General features: G+C 41.0%; 1 protein-coding gene across 1 annotated transcript in view; it reads left to right on the top strand.

The window, feature by feature from the left end:
- The window catches only part of LOC132864459 (serine/threonine-protein kinase D3-like), a 70,015-nt gene that overhangs the window by 5,767 nt on the left and 39,914 nt on the right, over positions 1 to 24,334 (top strand). The window contains exons 3-4 of the mRNA XM_060897912.1: positions 17,352 to 17,490; positions 17,610 to 17,741. Of these exons, the coding sequence (XP_060753895.1) occupies positions 17,352 to 17,490; positions 17,610 to 17,741 (271 nt within the window). The remainder of the gene's footprint in view (positions 1 to 17,351; positions 17,491 to 17,609; positions 17,742 to 24,334) is intronic.

Here is a 24,334-nt window from a genome sequence, read left to right as displayed (position 1 = left end):
TAAGCACTGGCCCCGAACCAGCCCTGGAACTGCTTTGGTGGAAAAGGGGCATCAGTCAACTTCTTTTGTTCCGCCTGTTTCAGGAAACATATCCAACAAGCCGTTCAGATTTGTCTCTACTTTTGATGTCGGAATAATCCCGTCCCCTCATCTGCGTATCTCCACTCGTAGATTGAGAACTGCCTTTGCAAATGAATATTCATGAGGAAAGTGCTACCTGAGAGGGGGTGGGGTGAGTACTGGCTTATTATCATTTAAAGCAACAGGCACTCAAATCAGGCGTTTTGAACAGGGCTGGTTAGACAGGGTGAGAAGGGAGCTGTGGTGCTTTTATCCTTGTGGTATTTTGATTCAAGAATGTCACAGACATTTAATTAAGACCTCAGAGAACTGTCTCAACTTGTGGAAAAGGGGAATATGATGTCACCTTTAATGTCCCCGTTTAATCAAAATGGCTGCTTTGGAGGTATTTGTATGAGTCTCTTGGCACTGTGGATACATAGTACAGTACGTTTTATTAAAAAAAAAAGAAAAGTGAAAATGTTTTCTGGATATTCCTATTTTAAACCTCCTGCACATAATTTCTGGCAAACATTTTGAGGATTCATCTTGTACTCGTACGGTTTGCGTCAAATCAAATGCTCTCTCAGACACGCATGCAAATATGAAACCTCTTTCAAACTTTTCATCGAGACCACTTTGACTTTGTATATACACTAGGAGTCGTGAAACTTTGATCGAAATATATACAGCATATAACAAATTTTGCAGTTCTACAGCCTATCGCAATGCTTTAATTTACTTCCAGAAGTGTTAAATAAATAAATGATGATTTTTTTTTAAAAAATCTGTCCAGTGCATCAGTCCCTGTCTAAAAACCAGTGCTTGAATATAAACTCATAAATTCATAAAAATATGAATTACATCCGGCGCTGCTGTTATCGAAAACTAAGCAGCTACCTTTGACCAGTAAATGTCAAGAATCGAACAGCATTGTGGTATAATGTTTCACGATGCTGATGCTATATCCTGCAAGGTGCCTGTGTGATTGCTGAGCACGCGGTATAAGACCATGACCTCAGCTAGCGAAAGAGTTGAATTAATTTGCTGAATGAACCTCGTAAACTATATTGTTAGATGGTCAGGACAGGAAACGGGTCTTATTCCTACTTGTGTGTGTGTGTGTAGCAATATACGTACGTACAGTTGAGCTGCAGCTGGATGGCCTAAGGGGTGTTACTACATGTACATACAGTCACATGCACAGTACCTGACCTCTGTGCCTGCTGCTCTCAGCATGAGAGCTGTGTGGTTTAGAGCATGTGTGGCTCACTTTCCAACCACAGATATGTCTTCACGTCAGTCTCTCTCTCTCTCACACACACCACACTCTGTCTGTCCTTTTCTCGATGTGCCGGATGCCCATATATGGACCTCCTACTATATTTATACAGGCAGATTTCACCTTTCATATGCACACTCACTTGCACACAGTGTAGCAATATTAACAGAATCGCTCATATCCTGGACTCTGTCTCATCCCTACACACATGGTGCAGTTTGATTTCAGCACACAGTAACTTGCCTTTAATGCTCTGATGATCTCAGATGTGTCATTACGGAGTGGGCTGAAAATCAAAGCAGCATCAGTAAATTGTTTTTGTTATCGCTCTTTGGTGCACTGGTTTTGGGTGTACTGATGTGACTCGAGATAACACACATCTGTGAAGCACCAGTAGTCTCCATCACATTTGTTAAACGTCAGCTTAAAATGTGAAAGTAACAAATGCAACTGTAGTCTGACGTAATGGCACATTCGCAGTTACTATAATTGTATTCCAAGCTAGACACATCATCGTTTGATCGGATTGGGACTCGTGCACCATGTTTCCAACAAAGTGTACCGAGTCACGATTATATTTTATAAATAATCAGTATAAGGCTCTATACATGTCAGTCCATCAGATTTTCATACCAGATGCTGAACCCTTTAGAATTGTCTATATTCCTGCATAAATATGACCTAAAACAACATCAGGTTTTCACACAAGTCCTAAAAGTAGATAAAGAGAACCCAGTTAAACAAATGAGACAAAAATATTATACTTGGTCATTTATTTATTGAGGAAAATGATCCAATATTACATATCTGTGAGTGGCAAAAGTATGTGAACTGTTGCTTTCAGTATCTGGTGTGACCCCCTTGTGCAGCAATAACTGCAGCTAAACGTTTCCGGTAACTGTTGATCAGTCCTGCACACCGGCTTGGAGGAATTTTAGCCCATTCCTCTGTACAGAACAGCTTCAACTCTGAGATGTTGGTGGGTTTCCTCACATGAACTGCTCGCTTCAGGTCCTTCCACAACATTTCGATTGGATTAAGGTCAGGACTTTGACTTGGCCATTCCAAAACATTAACTTTATTCTTCTTTAACCATTCTTTGGTAGAACGACTTGCGTGCTTAGGGTCATTGTTTTGCTGCATGACCCACCTTCTCTTGAGATTCAGTTCATGGACAGATGCCCTGACATTTTTCCTTTAGAATTCGCTGGTATAATTCAGAATTCATTGTTCCGTCAATGATGGCAAGCCGTACTGGCCCAGATGCAGCAAAACAGGTCCAAGCCATGATACTACCACCACCATGTTTCACAGACGGGATAAGGTTCTTATGCTGGAATGCAGTGTTTTCCTTTCTCCAAACATAACGCTTCTCGATTCTCATGGTCAGGCTGCGGACCATAGGGGACAGAGCCTTCTGTGTAGCTGCCCCCCACTCTCTGGAACAGTCTACCACTCTACATACACCATGCCCCCACACTGATGTCTTTCAAAAAGCATCTCAAAGCACACATGTTCACTGAGGCCTTTGGTCTCTAACTGACACCCCCCCCCCCCCCCATTTCCTCCTGTAACGCGACCTTGGGTACCTTGAAAGGCGCTATACAAAACTAAGCTATTATTATTATTATTATTATTATTTAAACCAAAAAGTTCTATTTTGGTCTCATCTGTCCACAAAACATTTTTCCAATAGCCTTCTGGCTTGTCCATGTGATCTTTAGCAAACTGCAGATGAACAGCAATGTTCTTTTTGGAGAGCAGTGGCTTTCTCCATGCAACCCTGCCACACTGACATTGTTGTTCAGTGTTCTCCTGATGGTGGACTCATGAACATTAACATTAGCCAATGTGAGAGAGGCCTTCAGTTGCTTAGAAGTTACCCTGGGGTCCTTTTTGACCTCGTCAACTATTACACGCCTTGCTCTTGGAGTGATCTTTGTTGGCCAACCACTCCTGGGGAGAGTAACAATGGTCTTGAATTTCCTCCATTTGTACACAATCTGTCTGGCTGTGGATTGGTGCAGTCCAAACTCTTTAGAGATGGTTTTGTAACCTTTTCCAGCCTGATGAGCATCAACAATGCTTTTTCTGAGGTCCTCAGAAATCTCCTTTGTTCGTGCCATGATACACTTCCACAAACATGTGTTGTGAAGATCAGGCTTTGATAGATCCCTGTTCTTTAAATAAAACAGGGTGCCCACTCACACCTGATTGTCATTCCATTGACTGAAAACACCTGACTCTAATTTCACCTTCAAATTAACTGCTAATCCTAGAGGTTCACATACTTTTGCCACTCACACACGTAATATTGGATCATTTTCCTCAATAAATAAATTACTAAGCATAATATTTTTGTCTCATTTGTTTAACTGGTTTCTCTTTATCTACTTTTATGGCTTGTGTGAAAATCTGATGATGTTTTCAGTCATGTTTGTGCAGAAATATAGAACATTCTAAAGGGTTCACAAACTTTCAAGCACCACTGTATGCAGGAAATACAAACAAGTGAAATTGGACCAAGGGAAGATACTGTAAATCCAAAATGGTCCATTTTTCAGGCACTGACTACAAATGATACAGAACCTCGTGAATTCCTCAGGAGACAATCTCGACTGTAGATTATTAGCGAATTTCCCAGATTTGTTGCATAACAGGCCACAAAATGCTACTCAGAAGGTCAAGAAAACATGGTGAACTATTGGCGCCACCAAGGGAATGTTGAGCGAAAACTGTGCTCGCATGATCGACACATTTTTACTACAAATCAAAACGTCATTCGCTGATTTTTATGGTAGAAGGAAGATCTATACTTGTCTCAGTCGTGGGTGATGTTGAAAGCAGTAACTGTAAAAATTAATCCTTTCATGCATAAATTGTTTAAAATTCTTAAAAGTGCATGTCAAACAAATTTTCACGTTTTCTAAACATCACTTGCATTAAGAATTGAACACAATGTCCATATGTATGGACAATGCCCTGACATTGTGCATTCTGCACAGAGCCCTGACCTCAACCCCAACCCCACTGAACACCTTTGGGATGAACTGGAACGCCGACTGCACCCCAGGCCTCCTCATCCAACATCAGTGCCTGACCTCACTAGAACTCTCGTGGCTGAATGAACATAAATTCCCACAGCTACACTGCAAAATCTAGTGGAAAGCCTTTAATAGTGCAATTATTAATATTTATGATATCCACATTCACTGGATATGAGCAATTGCATGCTCTGATTGGCTGCTCTATAGATAGTTTTCACTGACGTCACGGCATTCCGGGGAAAGCCCTCCAGCTGCCATCTTGTGGATCAAACAAAACGGACCATCGCCATTACCGGCTACGTTATCTCGGACGAATTTATGAAGTTATATAGTCAGTTTTCTAAAATAAAGATCAATGTCGGCAAAATCAAGCAAACCGAAGTATATAGATACATTAGACGACATTTCACGACAACGGTATGCAGCCAAACTGGCCTTGATTGGGGGAATTGACCCCTACGAAGTGGACAAAGATGCATTTTCAAGTGACTATGCAGGGCTGCCATCCAGATCGTACCCTGATATTGTGAACTATTTCGTGAATACTAAAAGTGCCTACACACTTGACTACCTCAAAGCATACAAGTCGCTGGAGTCATACAATTATTTTGTCTGTGGCTGGGTCCGTGAAGTCCACCATATAAAAACAAGTGACAGTTGTGTCCTAATTACAGCCAAGGTATGTAAACATTGGAATTTTAGAGCTGTCAACACTGCATATAAATAATATTTATCATGCAGTCCATGAAACATAGGAAGTATAAGGATGAGAAAAAAAACAGTAAATCAGAAAGCTGCGCAGCTTCGCGCAAATGTGCGCAGCTTTCCGATTTACTGTTTTTTTCTCATCCTTATACTTCCTATGTTTCATGGACTGTAACGGATTTGCTTTTTTAGTAATTTTAATACAGAATTTACTTTGAAATTATAATCAGACACTCCAACGCCATGCCCCCCCCCCAAAAAAAAAAAAAATCGCATCTGCGAGATACACGATGTTTTGGTTTCCAAAAACAAACTTAAACACAATTGATTGTTTGTTTAAACAACTTACCACTTATAAAATGTTCGGAGCACACTTCGCTGTGTTTGGAAGGCTGATAATCCTTGCGGTTGATTCTCACAAGCCATAGACTTCTCCTTTGTATGCGGAGTTTCTTTGTTTGGTCGCCTTCGTGCTCCCGTACAGTGGGAATTCCATAAAAGCTCCGCTTGACGTCATCATCTGACCTATTATGACAGCGTGAATACAACAGGTGTGCACCATTGCTAGCTTTAAATAGCCTGCTTGGGTTCTTTTGAAGACTTTGTACTCGCGCGTTACAATGTGTGCTCAGTGACCCATACGGTAAGCTTGACCCACAAGATGGCCGCCACTAGGGAATCCCCGACTCTGTGACGTCATGTGCAAACTATGTATTACTAGGCTATCAGCTCATATACCGTGAGTAGAGAAAAACAAAATGGTGGAGCGTGTTGCTGAACCAACCGAGGACGAAATAAAAACTCTACTCAAAAACAAAACTCCAAAAATACAAAAAAAAGCAATAAAATATAAATATAAAAATATAAATATAAAATAAACCTTATTTAAGAATGTATCTTTTTTTTTTTCCAAGACTTATTATTATCGCATTTTTCACAAGTTGCTCCTGTCATTTTTGGCGGTTTGTTTACATGTTTCATCTTTAAGCATTGAAATTTTTGAGACTGGTTCAAAAGCTCAAAGAAGTTTGAAAATTATAGAACTGAAACGTCCAAGGAAGAATTAAATAAATGTCTAAAGCTATTCTATACCTCAACACTTTCTACAAAAAAAAACAACAACACTAAAGTCAATTTGTGCAACCACTGATAGCTTTTTAAGAAGTCCTCCTAAGCGGAAATGATTTTGTCGAAAGTTTTGTGTGAAGAAAAAATTGCTCTGTTTCTCAAAATCCAATGAATGTGGATAGTATAAAACAGTTATTCCACTCAATCTTGTTGTATATGGCTTGTAGCCAACTCTGTGCTACGCGCCTTGTTGGTTTTCACCTCATGTGCAACTCGATTTCGTGGAATAATTGCTAAATATATATTTAGGAACTGCGGTGCTCCCGATGAGTGCAAAATGTGTTAGTAAATAATCCTATGCTATTTTTCAAAAAGCAAATTAAAAAGAAGTGCTGGATAAAAACCCATCTACCTTATTTAAATAAAGATACAAATTTCAGGTTTGAGATACATTGCCATGCACTTATGATATGGTACCCTGCGATATGGTCGTTGATGTGGTACATGGATGTCGTTTGTACGGACATCATATAGCCGCAAAATCCATCAAAAATCAAGTTGATGCATTACATATTCTCTTAAGTATGGAGCCTCAGTCTGTGCACTTTGCGCGCGGGAGCTTTGCAATGAGAATAAACAGGGGACTAAATCCATATTAATGCCCTTGGTTATGCAAAGGCATGTTTAATAAGAACATGGTTGTGATGGTCAGGTGTCCACATAATTTTGTTCATATGGTGTATAAACAAACAAACTGGGGAAACATACCAGACTCTATATGTTCGAGGTATGGCTTGTAAGATTAATAGCCACTCTCACTTTGACATAGTCAAGTCAACTTTATTGTCAAATATGCTATACATGCTCGACATACAGCACAGATGAAATTTCAGTCCTCTCTGACCCACGGTGCAAACAGGCAATGCAATAAATAAAAAATAGAATAATTAAAAAACACCCCAATATAAACAGTATAAACACTCTAGATAGGAACTAGATAACACTCAAACAATATAAATAGTATAAATAAACAGTATAAACACTAGATAAGAACAAGACAGACTAAACACTCAGACAATATAAACAGTGTAAACACTAGATAAGAACTACACACAGACTAAACACTCAGACAATATAAACAGTATAAACACTCTAGATATGAACTAGACGTAGACTAAACAATATATATATATATATATATATATATATATATATATACACACACACACACACACACACACACACAAATTGGTTCAAATAACCAAAACAGTCAAGGGCACTTGAGGTATAGCAGGTAAACATGAAATAAGCAGTATAAACAAACTAGCAGCTGTTAAGATGAGGTAGTGTGGAATAGTGCAAATGAGCAAGGTAAAGTGAGATGTGCGGTCCCTGAGTTCAGTGTGTTAATGAACGATGAGATAGATGTGTGTGTGTTGGGGGGGGAAACTGTGAGGATGACATGTCAGATGCTGAAGGGGGGGGCAGGGGGTGTGCGAGCAGAATCTGTGGCAGGGGGCAGGGGGGGGCAGAACAGGGAGGGAGTTGAGCCTCCTGACTGCCTGGTGAAAGAAGCTGTTCTTGAGCCTGCTGGTTTTGGCCCGGAGACTCCGCAGTCGCCTCCCCGACGGCAGCAGGCTGAAGAGGCTGTGAGATGGGTGGGTGGGGTTACCTGCAATCCTGATGGCTTTGCGGGTGAGGCGGGAGTTATAAATACCCATTAGAGAAGGGAGAGAGACACCAATGATCCTCTCAGCTGCTCTCACGATGCGCTGCAGAGACTTGCAGCAGGACACTGTGCAGGCGCCGTACCACACGGTGATGCAGCTGGTCAGGATGTTCTCGATGGTGCCTCTGTAGAAAGTGTGCATGATGGGGGCCGGGGCTCTTGCTCTCCTCAGTTTGCGGAGGAAGTACAGACGCTGTTGGGCTTTTTTGGCCAGTGATGCAGTGTTGTTGCTCCAGGACAGGTCTTCAGAGATGTGCATACCCAGAAACTTGGTGCTGCTCACCCTCTCCACTGCAGCACTGTCGATAGATAGTGGAGCATGCTGGGTGTGCTCTCTCCTGAAGTCCACAACAATCTCCTTCGTCTTCTCCACGTTCAGGCGGAGATTGTTGTCCTTGCACCACATGGCCAAGCGGCTCACCTCACTCCTGTAGATTGTCTCATCGCCATTGTTGATGAGACCCACCACAGTCGTGTCATCCGCAAACTTATTGAAGAGATTTGAGCTGGATGTTGGTGTGGAGTCGTGGGTCAGCAGAGTGAAGAGGAGGGGGCTTAGCACACATCCTTGGGGGGCCCCCGTGTTCAGTGTGATGGTGCTGGAGGAGTTGCTGCCGACCCGTACAGTCTGTGGTCTCCCTGTCAGGAAGTCCAGCAGCCAGTTGCACAGGGAGGTGTTGAGTCCCAGCTGGTCCAGTTTATGAATGAGCTGCTGAGGAATGATTGTGTTGAATGCTGAGCTAAAGTCTGTGAACAGCATTCTGACATACGAGTCTTTTGTCTCCAGGTGGGTGAGGGCTGAGTGGAGGGCAGTGGAGATGGCATCATCGGTCGAACGGTTGGACTGATATGCAAACTGGAAAGGATCCAGGGCGGGGGGGGATGGCAGACTTGATATGCCTCATGACTAGCCGCTCGAAGCACTTCATGAGGATGGGAGTGAGTGCGACAGGGTGGTAGTCATTGAAGCAGGAGGGAGACGGCTTCTTCGGGACCGGGATGATGGTGGTGGTTTTGAGGCACGTGGGGACAACAGCCTGGCTCAATGAGATGTTGATGTCTGTAAAGACATCTGTGAGCTCCTCAGCACAGTCTCTCAGGACACGACCAGGAATGTTACCAGGACCCAGGGCTTTTCGCGCATTTGTCATCCTGAGAGCTCTCCTCATGCTGTCTGGGGACAGCGTCATCACCTGGTCGCCAGGAGGTGGTGGGGTCTTCTGTGCTGTGGTGCTGTTGTCTGCCTCAAAGCGAGCGAAGAAGTCATTCAACTGATTCAGCAGAGACATGGAGTTGTCACAGGTCTGTGGCGAGGGCTTGTAGTCTGTGATGGTCTGAATCCCCCGCCACAGGTTCCTGGTGTCTCTGCTGTCATTGAAATGGTCAGCAATGTGAAATAGATGAAAGGATTTACAGTATAGATGAAAGGATTTACAGTATTGCTTATAATAAATCATAATTACTGTATTAAGTGATTAGGACATTGGTTATTTTTTTTAAAGGGTTTGCTACAGCACATTAATTTTTCCCAGGAACCTCTAGAGTGCCAGTTAAAAGTTTGTACACCCCAACTCATTCATAGGTTTTTCTGTATTTGGACTGTTTTCTACGTTGTAGAACAGTACTGAAGAAGAATAAGCTTTTATTTTTGTCACATGTACACTCAAGCACAGTGAAATTCCTCCTCTGCATTTAATTCATCTGAAGCAGTGAATAAATGCACACGTGAGCACGCAAACATACCCAGAGCAGGGGGCAGCTATACTACAGCGCCCAGGGAGCAAGTGGGGGTCAGGTGCCTTGCTCAAAGGCACTTCAGCCATTCCTGCTGGTCCAGGGAATCGAACCGGTGACTTTTTAGTCCCAAAGCTGCTTCTCTAACCTTGAAGCCACGGCTTCAAAACTATGAAATAACATCTGGAACATATATGGAATTATGTGGTAAACAAAATACGTTTCATGTTTTATATTCTTGAAAAGTAGCCAGTGTTTACCTTGATGATGCTTTGCACACTATTGGCTTTATCTTAACCAGCTTCATGAGAGAGTCACCTGGAATGCGTTTTAATTAACAGGTGTGCCTCGTCAAAAGTTAATTAGTGCAATTTCTTGCCTTCTTAATGTGTTTTAGATCAAATAGTTGATGATAATAATAAACGGCTCTATTCCACAACTGTAGTAATGTCTACCGTGTAGTAATATATTATGTCAAGAACCGCTCAACTAAGTAAAGAGAAATGACATCCATTGTTACTTTAAGACATGGAGTGTCTCTTAATTAATAAAAATAAAGAAAAACATTGAATTAGGTGTGTCCAAACTTTCGGCTGGTACTGTAAAGTATTGTATAATTGGTCATGACTCAATAGATCATTTGTACATACAACTGGCTTATTGAGTGAATGCCTTTTGACATTATCCTGCCCATAGACATATAAACATAGACGCCGCATTGAGCTGGTGGCCCGTTGCTGGGATACGCCAGAGTGTCCGCCATATTGGATGTGGCAAATCTTCCCCGTAAACCAATGCAAGTAAATGGACTGAACTTCATAAAGCCCCTTTCTACAATAATGTTTACCTCGATGCCTTTTATTCACCCATTAAGACACACACGTATATATTTGGGAAACAAACAGGCATCAAAACAACATATATAACTTTTAATGTGATGGTTATAAATAGTGTGCGAAATACCTGTCAATATTCTGAATGACCGCCAAACTGAGTTCGGCCAGGTTCTAACGTCATACCAAAACAAAATACATCACTAATTCCTTCACATTCAGAAAGGTTAAAAACATTCATCATACGTTCAAAAACGTTCATCATAGTGTGCCACTGTATTATCTAATTCTCACTGCTTATAACTATACACCTCCCCGGTGGAGATGAGCTGGGAAACCGAAGACTGAAGGATCAGCTCTCTGATCCTGACTGTCTGACCTGTTCTGTCAAAATCCTCCGTTCTGAAGTGTTCACTGCAGAGCATGGATGACGGAGTAGCAGAAAACCCTTCCCGTCGCACAGCTGTCTCCCACTGCTTTTTCATGGCTTTATTTTTGGGAAACCTACATAGTATGTGAAAAGTTAGCTAAGCAACTAACAACAATTAGCGTAATTACAAAGCGCATAATAATAATTATGCGCGAGACTTCGCATTAGCCACAAAGTCAGAAAAATCTGTTCGTAAAATTACGTTATAATGACCAAATACAATGAAAAGTATTTTTCCAGTCTCACCTGTGAAAGGTAATCCCATGTGATCTCGTTTGGACGGTAAACCTGTTGGTACAGTTAAACACAGCACATGAATGAGGCATCTTTATTCTCGGCTACTGTCTAGACGCTATACCAGAGACGGCTGAAGAATCTCCACTTTGCCACATCCAATATGGTGGCGAGGATGACGTATGATTCTACGCAGAAGGCGGTGTCTATGTTTATATGTCTATGATCCTGCCATGCATTCACGTGTACTGATGTAATGCCAACCAAGTAACATTAGCTAACTTTACCTCCACTATGTCCACTCTTGGAACAGCAGTTTTCCTCAAGAAAAGCTGTTTTGGTGTCGTATTTCTTCTCCGTTCTGACTGGCAGGAGTTATCCCGGTTAAAATGGTCACCTCAAACATGATGGTCTGTAGGGGGCAGTGTATGGACATGGGTGTTGTTTACTTCCATCCTAGCACAACTAGCCACAACTTGTCCCCAAAAGGTAGTCTGTAACCTAGACAAGTGCAGCGACTCATTTTCTTGCCACGGTTAAAAAATGTGCAAACACAAACCATTATTTGTTTTAAATGTATAGATAGCAGTAAATTACAGTGCTACAGTCCAACTCTGGAACATGATTCCATTCTTTCACTGTTGTCTTTCAGCAACAAGCCAACTCCCATGAGATTCCAGAGTAAGACTTAAGTAAGATTTCCATGATATGATACACAGGTGCATCTCTGTAGGGGTACTTTCCATGTTGTCAGACACTTATAAAGACTCTTTGAACCCTTTCTTTTTTTCAGCAAGACAATGCCAAACTGCTTTCTGCACATAAAACTGCATGGCTCCGGAGCAAGAGTCCAGGTCCTAAACTGGCCTGCCTGCAGTCCAGACCTGTCTCCCATTTAAAACATTTGGCGCATTATGAAATGCAAAATATGACAAAGGAGACCCTGAACTGTTGAGCAACTGAAATTGTATATCAGGCAAGAATGGGACAACATTTCTCTTTCAAAACTACAGCACTTGGTGTCCTCAGTTCCCAAACGTTTACAGAGTGTTGTTAAAAGTAGAGGTGATGCAACACAGTAGGAAACATGCCCCGTCTCAGCTTTTCTGAAACGTGTTGCTGACATCGAATTTAAAAAGAGCATATAGTTTTCAAAAAACAATAACATTTGTCAGTTTCAACATTTGATATGTTGTCTTTGTACTATACTATTCAAAAAAAGTAGGGGATATTGGATTTACAAGTAGAATGAAATGCAGATCATGAGGTCAGGAAGGAAACAAATGACAGAAAAACATTAAGGAAACATTTGTCAATTTATTCGAAACCCTGTGTACAGTCAGTAAAGGACAGATTCTCCAGAATAAGGGTCAACACAAACACAGGGTCACACAGCAAATTTACCACCATTTTGAAACCGAGTCAGTAGCGGGTAAAACCCCCTCGGCGTGGCATACTCCTAACGAGACGTCCCAGGTCATTTTGGGGAATGTTATTCCATTCCTGTTGCAATGCTGCAGCAAGTTCTTGGACATTGGCAGGAGGTTGTTGACGTTGGCGTAGCCGCTGTCCAAGCATGTCCCAGACATGCTCGATGGGGGAAAGGTCCGGACTGAGTGCTGGCCATGGTAATCTGGTGATATTCTGCTGCTGGAGGTAATCTGTAACAATCCTGGCCCTATGACATCTGGCATTGTCATCTTGGAAAATGAAACGGCGGCCATAACGACGTGCAAACGGCACAACATGGGGTGCCAAGATGTTGTCCCGGTAGTACTGCCCTGTGACACGTCCAGCAACAACATGCAAGTCTGTTCTGCCGGCAGCAGTGATGCCTCCCCACACCATTACAGAGCCACCCCCATACGGATCATGTCTAATGACGTTAACGTCATGGAAACGTTCGTTACGTCGGCGCCAAACCCTCCTGCATCTGTCCAGGAAGTCCACAGTGAACCTCGACTCATCTGAGAACATTACGTGGTTCCATCGGCGATTATCCCAGCGTTGATGATGACGACACCATTGGAGTCTGGCCCTAATGTGACGATCCCTCAAACAGGGAATGACATGAGGACATCGGGCGTGTAAGTGAAATCTGTGCAGTCGATTCCTGATGGTCTGGCCACTCACTACCAAGCCAGTATCCCTTCGAAGTTGAGACCTTATCTGATTTGCTGTTACCATACGATTTCTCAAGGCAATAGTGCGGATGAATCTGTCCTGAGCCTGAGTTGTTGCCCTTGGTCGACCGGATCGTGGTCTATCCTGAACAGACCCTGTAGCACGATGTCTGGACCATAATCTGCTGATGACAGACTGGGAAACATTCAATGCTCTTGCCACAACGACCTGTCTTGTGCCAACCTGTAGCATGCCAAGGGCACGTAACCTCTCATCCTGTGTTAGACGGCGCATGGTCTCTGTTTAATTAACGACTTCAACCACTGATAATCTGATGCTTTCTCTTCAAAATCTTCCTTTGGAGTGGCTCTAACCTTCCAATTCAGAGTCATGCAAATTTGTGGCACGACCCCCTTGATCATCAGTAGCATCCCGTGCTGATCATGAGTGTCATTGATGTGTTTGGGTGATGAATTTCTTTGGAAATGCTTCCTCAGTAAGGAACTATACAACATGCTTTCGTATCCCTTTGTATATGTGAAAATTTGGATCTCAAAATAAAATATCCCCTACTTTTTTTGAATAGTATATTTTCAATGAAATCTAGGGTTTCCATGATTTGCAAGTTATCGCATTCTGTTTTTATTTACAGTTTACACAGCATCCCAATTTTTTTTTGGAATTGAGGTGGTAACTCAGTACCGGACCAATTTCAAGCATTTTTGTCCCTAGTAAACATTTGGACTGAAAAAGAGATATAAAAGTTCTGGAATTAAAATCCAGGTTTAAAAAAAAAATCCCAGAAGTTTCCTTTAGCACTCATTTTTCCAGAATGTAATTATAATAATTTCCCACACAGCATGACTAATATGAGAAGGTTTACAAAAAAAAAAAATCACACACCCCTCCTCATGGTTCCTCAGACATCACCAAACTGTTAATAGTCACTTTATTTATTTTTATCCTGCTTTTGCCTCATTCTGGGAGACTCAGGTGAATGTAGGATGTTTAACCTCCTCCATGGGCAAAGCACTCGCTCTCACTCTCTCTCTCTCTCTCTCTCTCTCTCTCTCTCTCTCTCTCTTGCATTTTGAGTCATTTCCTCCAAATTTAAATTGCAGAAGAAGGCTCTGACATTTAAAGTCATGTTGCTTTGCAGGGCTCTGTAGGTATCTCCACCTCTGGCCGACTTGGAGTAGAGCACTGCACACACAGCATCTGACCTGCTTTTACATAACCTCCTGTTTTAGCAGACTGAAGTGCACCAGAGCTCTCAACCTGCTGCTTATCTCGCCCATCTGATTTCACTTCTCTGAATGTTTGTGTGCATGTCTCGGCAGTCTTAGAGACTTGATCTGATACGGTCCCTTGTGTGAGAATGGCATTGTGTCAGGGTGTATCGAGTAGAGCGAGCTATGTGTCTGCAGAGCATGCGGAGTGTTTTTGTGAGATGTCTCAAGCTCATCTCACAAAATGAAAGGACATTAACTGATGTTTTACTCCACAGGACCTTTGTTGCTCTTTTTTTCCCTTATTTGTGACTGAGTGTAAACACTGTCAACATCATCTCAAACACAGTAAAGATAACAAGCCCTCCAGCTTCATGACCTTGACCTTGTGGTCTTGAAGACATTTGACACGCTGATGTTGGCTGACTTGAAATGCTTTTGCTAGACGTACAGTTTGCAGAATCATTAAACATTCTGACAGTGCGGTTAACAGTGGGTTATGTTATCCATTAATCCTCTCCAACACCTTGACCACTCGGAGGATCCAAACTGTGGATTCACCTCACATGTTCCCAAATTACCAATGCTTTCTTCAACCTGTTATTGGAAGAGTGGTATATTAGGACACGGGACTTTTGCTTTTTCAGCTGCCATGTGATACAATTCTCTGCCTGATGACATTAAAAACTCTGAGACGACTGAGAGATTTAGGATTAACTATTGGAAACACTTTTCTGGTATTTCGATTTAGATTTTTTTTATAAATGGATACAAATTTTATTAATTATTAATCATAATATAATATGTTTGTCTTAGGCGGTACGGTGGTGTAGTGGTTAGCGCTGTCGCCTCACAGTAAGAAGGTCCGGGTTCGAGCCCCGTGGCCGGCGAGGGCCTTTCTGTGCGGAGTTTGCATGTTCTCCCCGTGTCCGTGTGGGTTTCCTCCGGGTGCTCCGGTTTCCCCCACAGTCCAAAGACATGCAGGTTAGGTTAACTGGTGACTCTAAATTGAGCGTAGGTGTGAATGTGAGTGTGAATGGTTGTCTGTGTCTATGTGTCAGCCCTGTGATGACCTGGCGACTTGTCCAGGGTGTACCCCGCCTTTCGCCCGTAGTCAGCTGGGATAGGCTCCAGCTTGCCTGCGACCCTGTAGATTAGTTATATATTTTACAAATTTAATAATGTAGATGTAGATTATTAGCATAAGTTTATACACATCAGTGGAAACCAGCTTCAGCAAAGTGGCTATTCTGTCTGTCTATTTATTGGAACAGTGGTCAGAAGCATCTATCGATTTATCTATCTATCGATCGATCGATCGAAACAGTGGCAAGAAGCTAGAAACTTGCTATTTATTTATTTATTGGAACAGTGGTAAGAAGCAAGAAGCTAGAAACTTGCGCTCTCAGAACAGTGGTAAGAGGCAAGAAGTTAGAATCTATCTATATTTATTTATTGGAACAGTGGTAAAAAGCTAGAAACTTGCAGCGAGAACCCTGTCCTAACCAGTAAAGAGTAAGAAGCAACGGGGCATACTGTTACAGGAAAATAAACAGTAAGGTGGTGTGATGAGGTACTATTCTGACCCTGAAGTTGATTATTTTCCTGAAATCTTTTATTGTTCCTTTACCACAGCAATTTGCAAATGATTAAAGTTTCTTATTAATTGAAGAACAAGTCTCCTATTGTCAATTTATAGTTCCGTTTATATGTTGTGGAACATCTGCAAAACAAGTTAGTTCCTGTCATCACTTCTGTTATAGCAACTACAAACAGTTGTTCCCTCATAAGCCTCTCTTTTTTTTTTTCTTTTCTGTTGAAGTTAGAAAAAAAAAAAAACCTCACTTTGTTACTGAGAAACCGGAAAGCACAACCTCCTCTGTCTTGACGACTCTACCAGGGCAGAACTTTACCTTTAACTGTGATAAAGTGCTGGCTGGATAGTCCGATGGTAAACGTTAAATAAACATCTCCTGAGAGGAAATTTCACTGTCCACCATACAAGTCCTCATGCCTTTAAAGGGCATATCATGGACCAATTTCATTTTTTTTTTATATGAAAGAATGTCCCTTTACACACTCATCCAGAAGGGTAATTTTGCACAATTATCCATCTGTCTACAGCAGAAAAAATAAAATAACAAAACGCGTCTGGAAAAATCCCAAGGGAGTCTGGAGCCAGATTCGTGACGTCACCTGCGGAAGCCCCAGCAGGCTACGCGAGCTTTGCACGGTTTCAGTGCACAGCCTGTGTAGACCAAGTGCTCCCATTTCTCTCTCATTGTCCGGTCTTTTGAGAAACGATGAGTACTAATCCCATCAAGATTGGTGTTGCTACACCCTCCTACGATACATCTGTTCACCATTTTAATAATTACGCGATAACGTTGAAGAAATTTGCAGAAAACCACCAGGTCATTTTTCTCATAAACAAACCAGCGCTGATGTAGGATTCAGAGGGAGGCGTCCCGCACGCGACGTCACGAAAATCAATGTTTGGCAGGAAATCCAAATGCCAAGTTTTTTCAGAGGCGGATCAATTCGCCTCAAATGGCTTGATTTCAACTGAATTTTTCTGGTATTGCGCAAGGTTAAAAAAAAAATTGCAGAGAATGCAGAATGTTACAGATATTTGGTCAAAGTTTAATATAAAATAGGAGAATTACATTGATCTTGCTCCAGAATTTACCTGTGATATGCACTTTAATATACCTATGATAGAACAAGAACTGAGACTCCAACAGCACTGTGGTATAAGGTGTATATTATTCCACTCTTGTACACAGAGTTTTCACTGTCCCATCTTTGCCAGATGGTTATTTGTGCTTTTTTTGATGTGAATTTGAGGTAATCTGTGCTTCTCTCTGGTTGTTAAGGCCCCTGATTGGAGTATAATAGGTCTTGGTGAGAAACTGTTACTTTTCCGGCATGATCCCACGTCTGAGCAGCTCCTCCACAGACTCTCAGAGCAACACGACCTGCATGATGGAGACCTGGTGGAGGTGGTACTTGCTGGTTAGTGCGCACATGCAGACAAATATGCATATGCCCACGTATAGCCTTGCACATTGAATCCCACACTGTTTACAGTTTTGTTTTAGATCTCAGGCTCTTGCTCTTTTTGACCCTTCCAGCTTCTGCGTCACTGACTGAGGTCAAGTTTCGCCCACATTCTTTGGTGGTCCAGTCTTATCGCACACCTACGTTTTGTTACCACTGTGGTGAGATGCTTTGGGGGCTCATCCGACAGGGCTTAAAATGTGAAGGTAAAAAAAAACCCACACACATTTTATATATACAGTTGTGTTCAGAAGTTTACATACAGTGACATGAATGTCGTGGCAATATTTGGGCTTTCAGTCATTTCTTTGAACTGTTCTTTTTCTGTGGCAGAATGATTGTACAGCATACAGCTTTAATTAAAAAAAAAAAACACTAGAATCTGGTACACATTTTAATTTTCTTTGGGTTTTCTGAAATCAACACAGGGTGAAAATTATACATACAGCACACCTAATATTTGGGTAAAATGTCTCTTCGCAAAATTCACCTTGACCAAACATTTTTGTTTACCATGAACAAGCTTCTGGCAGAATTCTGGTTGGATATTTCACAACTCTTCATGGTAGAATTGGTAGAGTTCAATTAATTTTGTTTTTTTCTTGGCATGGACTCGACCAGGATAAGCACGGTCCATATATTTTTAATCGGGTTGAAGTCAGGACTTTTTTTAAGCTTAATATTAGCCTGCTTTATCCTCCACAACCAGCTCTGATGCATGTTTGGGTTTATCGTTCTGTTGTAACTCCCAAGCCGTGTTCAAGTTTCTGATGGTTTATGCTGAAGAATTCTGGTCCTCCTTCATTATTCCATCCACTTTGTGTAATGAACCAGTTCTACTGGCAGCAAAACAGCCCCAGAGCATGATGATCCTACCACCACCACCAGCTGGTACAGTGTTCCTCTGTACATGGTGGTCATTGTGGCCAAACAACTCAATCTTTGTCTCATCTGACCATACAGCTTTCCTCCAGAAGGCTTTTTCTTTGTCCATGTAGCCCTTCAAACTTTACCAAAGTTTGAAGGGCTACATGGACAAAGAAAGAGTTTGGTAGAGTTTTAAGCTTAATATTAGCCTGCTTTATCCTCCACAACCAGCTCTGATGCGTGTTTGGGTTCATCGTCCTGTTGTAACTCCCAAGCCGTGTTAAAGCTTAAAAAAAGTCCTGACTTCAACCCAATTAAAAATATATGGACCATGCTTATGCTGGTCGAGTCCATGCCAAGAAAAAAACAAAATTAATTGAACTCTACCAAAACTGGGGCTGTTTTGCTGCCAGTAGAACTGGTTCCTTACACAAAGTGGATGGAATAATGAAGAAGGAGGACCAGAATTCTTCAGCATAAACCATCAGAAACTTGAACACGGCTTGGGAGTTACAACAGGACGATGAACCCAAACACGCATCAGAGCTGGTTGTGGAGGATAAAGCAGGCTAATATTAAGCTTAAAAAAAGTCCTGACTTCAACCCGATTAAAAATATATGGACCATGCTTATGCTGGTCGAGTCCATGCCAAGAAAAAAACACAATTAATTGAACTCTACCAAAACTTCAAACTCTACCAAAGCCCTTCAAACTTTAGTTAAGCTTGAAGGTGTCAATTTTGGAGCAGGGGGTTATTTCTTGGATAGCAGCCTCAGTCCATGGTCATCTGAACTGTAGACAGTGATCCATCAGCTTCCAGGTCATGGCAGGACTGTGCCATGGTGGTTCCCAGGTTGTTCCTGACCATCCAAACCAGTTTCCTTTCAGCTGAGGGTGACAGTTTGGGTTTTCTTGAAGTAAAGTGGCTTGGCAAAGTGACTACACCTCACAATAACTTGCATACAATTGTTTGAACTGATCTTGGAATTTGCAGTTGTTTAGAAATGGCTCCAAGAGACATTCCGGAGTTGTGTATATCTGCGATCCTCTCTCTCAGATCTGCACTGAGCTCCTTGGACTTTCCCATTTTACTGTGTGTTGGTCAATCCAATGAGTGCTGTAAACAAACCCTTTTTATGAAAGCACAGAGAAGCTACCAGCTGTAGTCAATCATGATCACTAACAGGAAGTTAAGAGACTTCGGCCTTGGCAAGATAAGAGACATTTTGGAAGTTTCAGCACCTCTAAGTTAATAATCTAAGTGAGCATATGTAAATTTCTGACCCTGTATATCTAAATTTGACCCTGTGTTGATTTCAGAAAACCCAAAGAAAATTAAAACTTGTGCACCAAATTCTAGTGTTTATTTTAAATTAAAGCTGTATGCTGTACAATCATTCTGCCACAGAAAAAGAACAGTTCAAAGAAATTACTGAAAGCCCAAATATTGCCATGACATTCATATCCAAGATGACATTCATGTCACTGTGTGTACATGACATGGTCATCTATCTATCTATCTCTCTCTCTCTCTCTCTCTCTCTCTCTCTCTCTATATATATATATATATATATATATATATATATATATATATATATATATATATACACACACACACACACACGTATGCACGCGCGCGTACACATGCACATTCCTTTCTCTTTCAAAATTCTCTCAAAATCTTCCATATTTAATGAAGGAAACGTAGCAGCCCTATTTGTTTACAAATTGTCACAGTTGCTCGCTAGTGCAGAAGTTTTATGTGTAATACATGTCTTATGGCATTTTCAATTCGTTGCGACAGTTTACTGCAGGCGCCGCCGGTGAACAAAAAAATGCTTGTACACCTGTCTTTGTGGGGACACTCGGGAATCATTTTAATTTTTACAACCAATGTAGATACATTACATTATTTACACATTACCATGATATCTAAGGCATAATTCACAAAATTTACAATAATATATATATCACCTATATCTTATACCGCCCTTAGTCACAATCCAAGGCCCAGGTTCTTAATACTGATGGTTTTCTTTATTGTACAAACACCGTAGAACTACACAAACAGGACAAACATAACACAGTCAATCATACATTCATAAACACAAACATGAGCTTAAATCTTATTAAAATAACAAATAAACAAAAGGCAACATACCACTTTTGCCGGCTTGTAGACTAAGAGGGTTACAAGTTGTTGTTAAGCATAAAAGATGATATCAAACTTGACTTGTGAGCATGAGAGGACATCAAACTTGCAATACTTAAGCACAAGACACTAGAGAACTTCCAGCACATCAAACAAGTAGCCTTTCTTTGTGCTCACCTAAGAGCTCCTTCATTCATTAGGCACCAACAAAACATTTCACAGGAAGTGACGTACATAAATGCATCATGGGAATTGAGTCCACCCAAACCATTACAATGTTCATCTTTACAATGTTTCTCTTTTAAATAAAGTCCATTACATTTTTAATACAGTCATAATTAATATCATACAAATATGTGCAATATTTTAATATGTAAACAAAAAATTATAACTTTAATTGTGCAAAATTGAGCAATACTTGAAGAACATAAAGGGTAGCCATTACTTTCTATGGCTGCCTTCACATATCTATAATTTCTAATATTAATCAATGAATCAGTAATTTTAATTAAAATTAAATGTAATTCAAATGTAATGCATCTCTAATGGTGAGACAGTATTCAAAAAGAAGCCACAGGCTTATACTTTTGTACTGTCTCAAATTATATTCAAGACATAAGATTAGATGCAACAATAGAAAAAATATAAGGAAAGATGCCAAAAATAAGTAATCCTCAATTAACTGAGTAACAAGTGTTCATTAAACTGTAAACAGTAAAACAGCAATTTCAATAACATTTGACACATTAAATACAAACTTCCTAAGGAATTGATGTCATGCATTCCCTTGCCCCTTAACCATCACAACTAAATATCTAACCCTAACCTAAACCTAATTCTGAACTCAAAAATTAAGTCTTAACTCTCAAACAGCCCTCTGAAGAAGTGAGGACCAGATAAGATGTCATAACTCTGCTGGTTTAAAAAAAAAACACCAAAAACCAAACCTATTTCAGTCCTCAATATGGAGCAAGTGTGTGTGTGTGTGTGTGTGTGCACACACTTTCCTATAATGAAATAACTGCTGATGTATAGCTTATTTATAAACAGATCTTTTAGCTCTCAAGAAATTAGCAGAGAATCAAATTGACACTTTTTACTTGCCCGCGTTTTTTTTTTTTAATTCGCTGACTGGCCGTAGGGTGATGAGCTGTTTCCATCATGCGGCGTCCGTCTGTCCACAGTTCACGAAAATCGCTACTCTTCCCTGAGTTTTCAGTGGATTTTGATTCTGACTGTTTTGTTTGGAAGATCTAATCAGTCAGCACAAAAGTTACTCCCTGGTTTTATGATTTCTCATTAACAAGTTGCTACTTAGGCCGATTAATGAACTTTCAGGAAAATCACTACTCCTCACTGGGTTTTCGATGGATTTTGATTCTGATTATTTTGTTTTGAAGATCAAATTTTTCTAATTGTTCTCATGAAGAGCAACTTGGGTCATTATAAACGAGTCTGGTTTCTCATGGTACGGCCATGTGAGCTACTGCATTGCTGACGCTTTTTTTTTGTTAGATTTGGTATTTCACTCAGCAGAGGGAGAGACTGTATCTATATTTAGTCTATATTGGGAAAACTTTGTATGAGGTGAAATTCTGACATTTTCTTCTATGTACACTCATTGTATACTTGTGAAAACCTTCCTGAATTGAAGATACATTATATAGCCAAAAAAATATATGAACACCTGTTCATTACTTCCATATCTGGTTCTTCCTCAAACTGTTGCCATAAAGTTGAAACCACGCAATGTCTTTGTATGCTGTAGTGTTAAACTTTCCCTTCACTGGAACTAAGAGGCCCAAACCTGTTCCAGCATGACAGTGCTTCTGGGCACAAAGCGAGGTCTGTAAAGAAATGGTTTGTCAAGGTTGGAGTGGAAAAAACTCGAGTGGCCTGTACAGAGCCCTGACCTCAATCTCACTGAACACCTTTGGGATGAACTGGAACACTGACTGCACCCCAGGTCTCCTCAGCCAACATCAGTGCCTGAGCTCGATAATGCTCTTGTGCGTGAATGAGCGCAAATCCCTCCAGCCATGCTCCAAACTCTAGTGGGAAGCCTTCCCAGAAGAGTTGAGGTTATTATAACGGCAAAGAGGGAATAAATCTGGAATGGGATGTTCACCAAGGGCAGATGGTCAAGTGTCCACAAATGTTTGACCATATAATGTAGTTTTCCCTTTTGCATATACAGTACCTCAGCTGCAAGTAAAGCTCTACATACATGTCAACCTATACGGAATGTCCGTATTTTATATGGATTTGATTCAATAAACGTAGTATACGGGCGTATAAATAAAGTTATACGGATTCTTTAAAAAAACTTCAATATTTATTTAGAGCTATAATCAATTCCCACGATGATAAAAGAGCGCATAACATTTACAAACGTACTGTACACCACAGCCAGCCAGTAAAGAGTCTTATGAAATCGCGTGTTATCTTGTGGTAGCGAGACCCTGTTCCACTTTTGATCATGCGCACACCGCATTGCGAGAATCCCACCAACCGTGAAGTCATAGACATATAAACATAGACGCTGCCTTCTGCGTAGAATCATACGTCATCCTCGCCGCCATATTGGATGTGGCAAAGTGGAGATTCTTCAACCGTCTCTCGTATAGCATCTAGACAGTAGCCGAGAATAAAGATGCCTCATTCATGTGCTGCGTTTAACTGTACCAACAGGTTTACCGTCCAAACGAGATCACATGGGATTACCTTTCACAGGTGAGACTGGAAAAATACTTTTCATTGTATTTGGTCATTGTAACGTAATTTTACGAACAGATTTTCCTGACTTTGTGGCTAATATGAAGTCTCGCGCATAATAGCCGCTTGGTGAAACCTGTCTCCAAACAACGAAATATTTCCTTCGTAACTACGCTGATAACACTTTGTGTTTTTGTCAAACATTGGAGCTTTGTATTCATTCTGAAGGTTTATTGTTATTAATATTGAATAAAAAGTAACTGGGATATATCATTGTTAATTATCATTCAAATTTTAGGTAAATTATTTTAATTTGTATCTTGTACGGATTTTATAAGGGATATACGGATTTTGCAGGTTGGTTATACAGGTTTGATTGACCAAAGGTTGACATGTATGGCTCTAGCATTTTAAAGTATGATAATCCCCAAAATTGACTTATCATTCTGAATGCAGCACAGGAGCATTGCGTACATTTAGACAGCTAGTATGTTATTACAAACAGAATTGTTTAGGCTTATGTTTGTTTCACTCCGGCGCAAGCATGACATTCATTGCATGAGGGAACAGTGTTGTAGTCAAGTCACTAAACCTGGAGTCCGAGTCCAGTCTTGAGTCCCCAGTGTTCAAGTCCAAGTCATTAAAAAAATGCTTTCGAGTTGAGTCCAAGACTCCAACTGCACCATTTGATGGTGGCTGTTTTAGTGCCATTAACATTAGTTTGTTCCTGAACAGGTGAATGTGCTTCTCTTTGTCAGGGAGTGTGAAGTATTCTGTCAGAGATGGCTGGGAGATGGCTGGAAGTGCAGGAAGTGTGTTTATTAATACAAGTGAAGACAGCAAACAATCCAGAATGGCAGGCAAAATCGTAAAACAGTGAAACGAGCACAAACAGGCTATTGTAGACTTGGAAGAATCAAAGACGAGAAACAGGAACCCAAACAAGGAAATAAGGCTTGGTAATGTGTCAGCAATGCAACTCAATACTTCGCAGAATAAGTGTGTTTTCACAGTTTTTATATTGGTGCGCTGATTGCGCCTTAATCCTGTGTATGTGTGAGTCG

Source organism: Neoarius graeffei, chromosome 1 (genome assembly GCF_027579695.1).
Source record: "Neoarius graeffei isolate fNeoGra1 chromosome 1, fNeoGra1.pri, whole genome shotgun sequence".
NCBI classification, from domain to species: Eukaryota; Metazoa; Chordata; class Actinopteri; order Siluriformes; family Ariidae; genus Neoarius; species Neoarius graeffei.
Note: the sequence above shows the minus strand (reverse complement) of the source record. Positions and strands in the feature narration are given on the sequence as shown.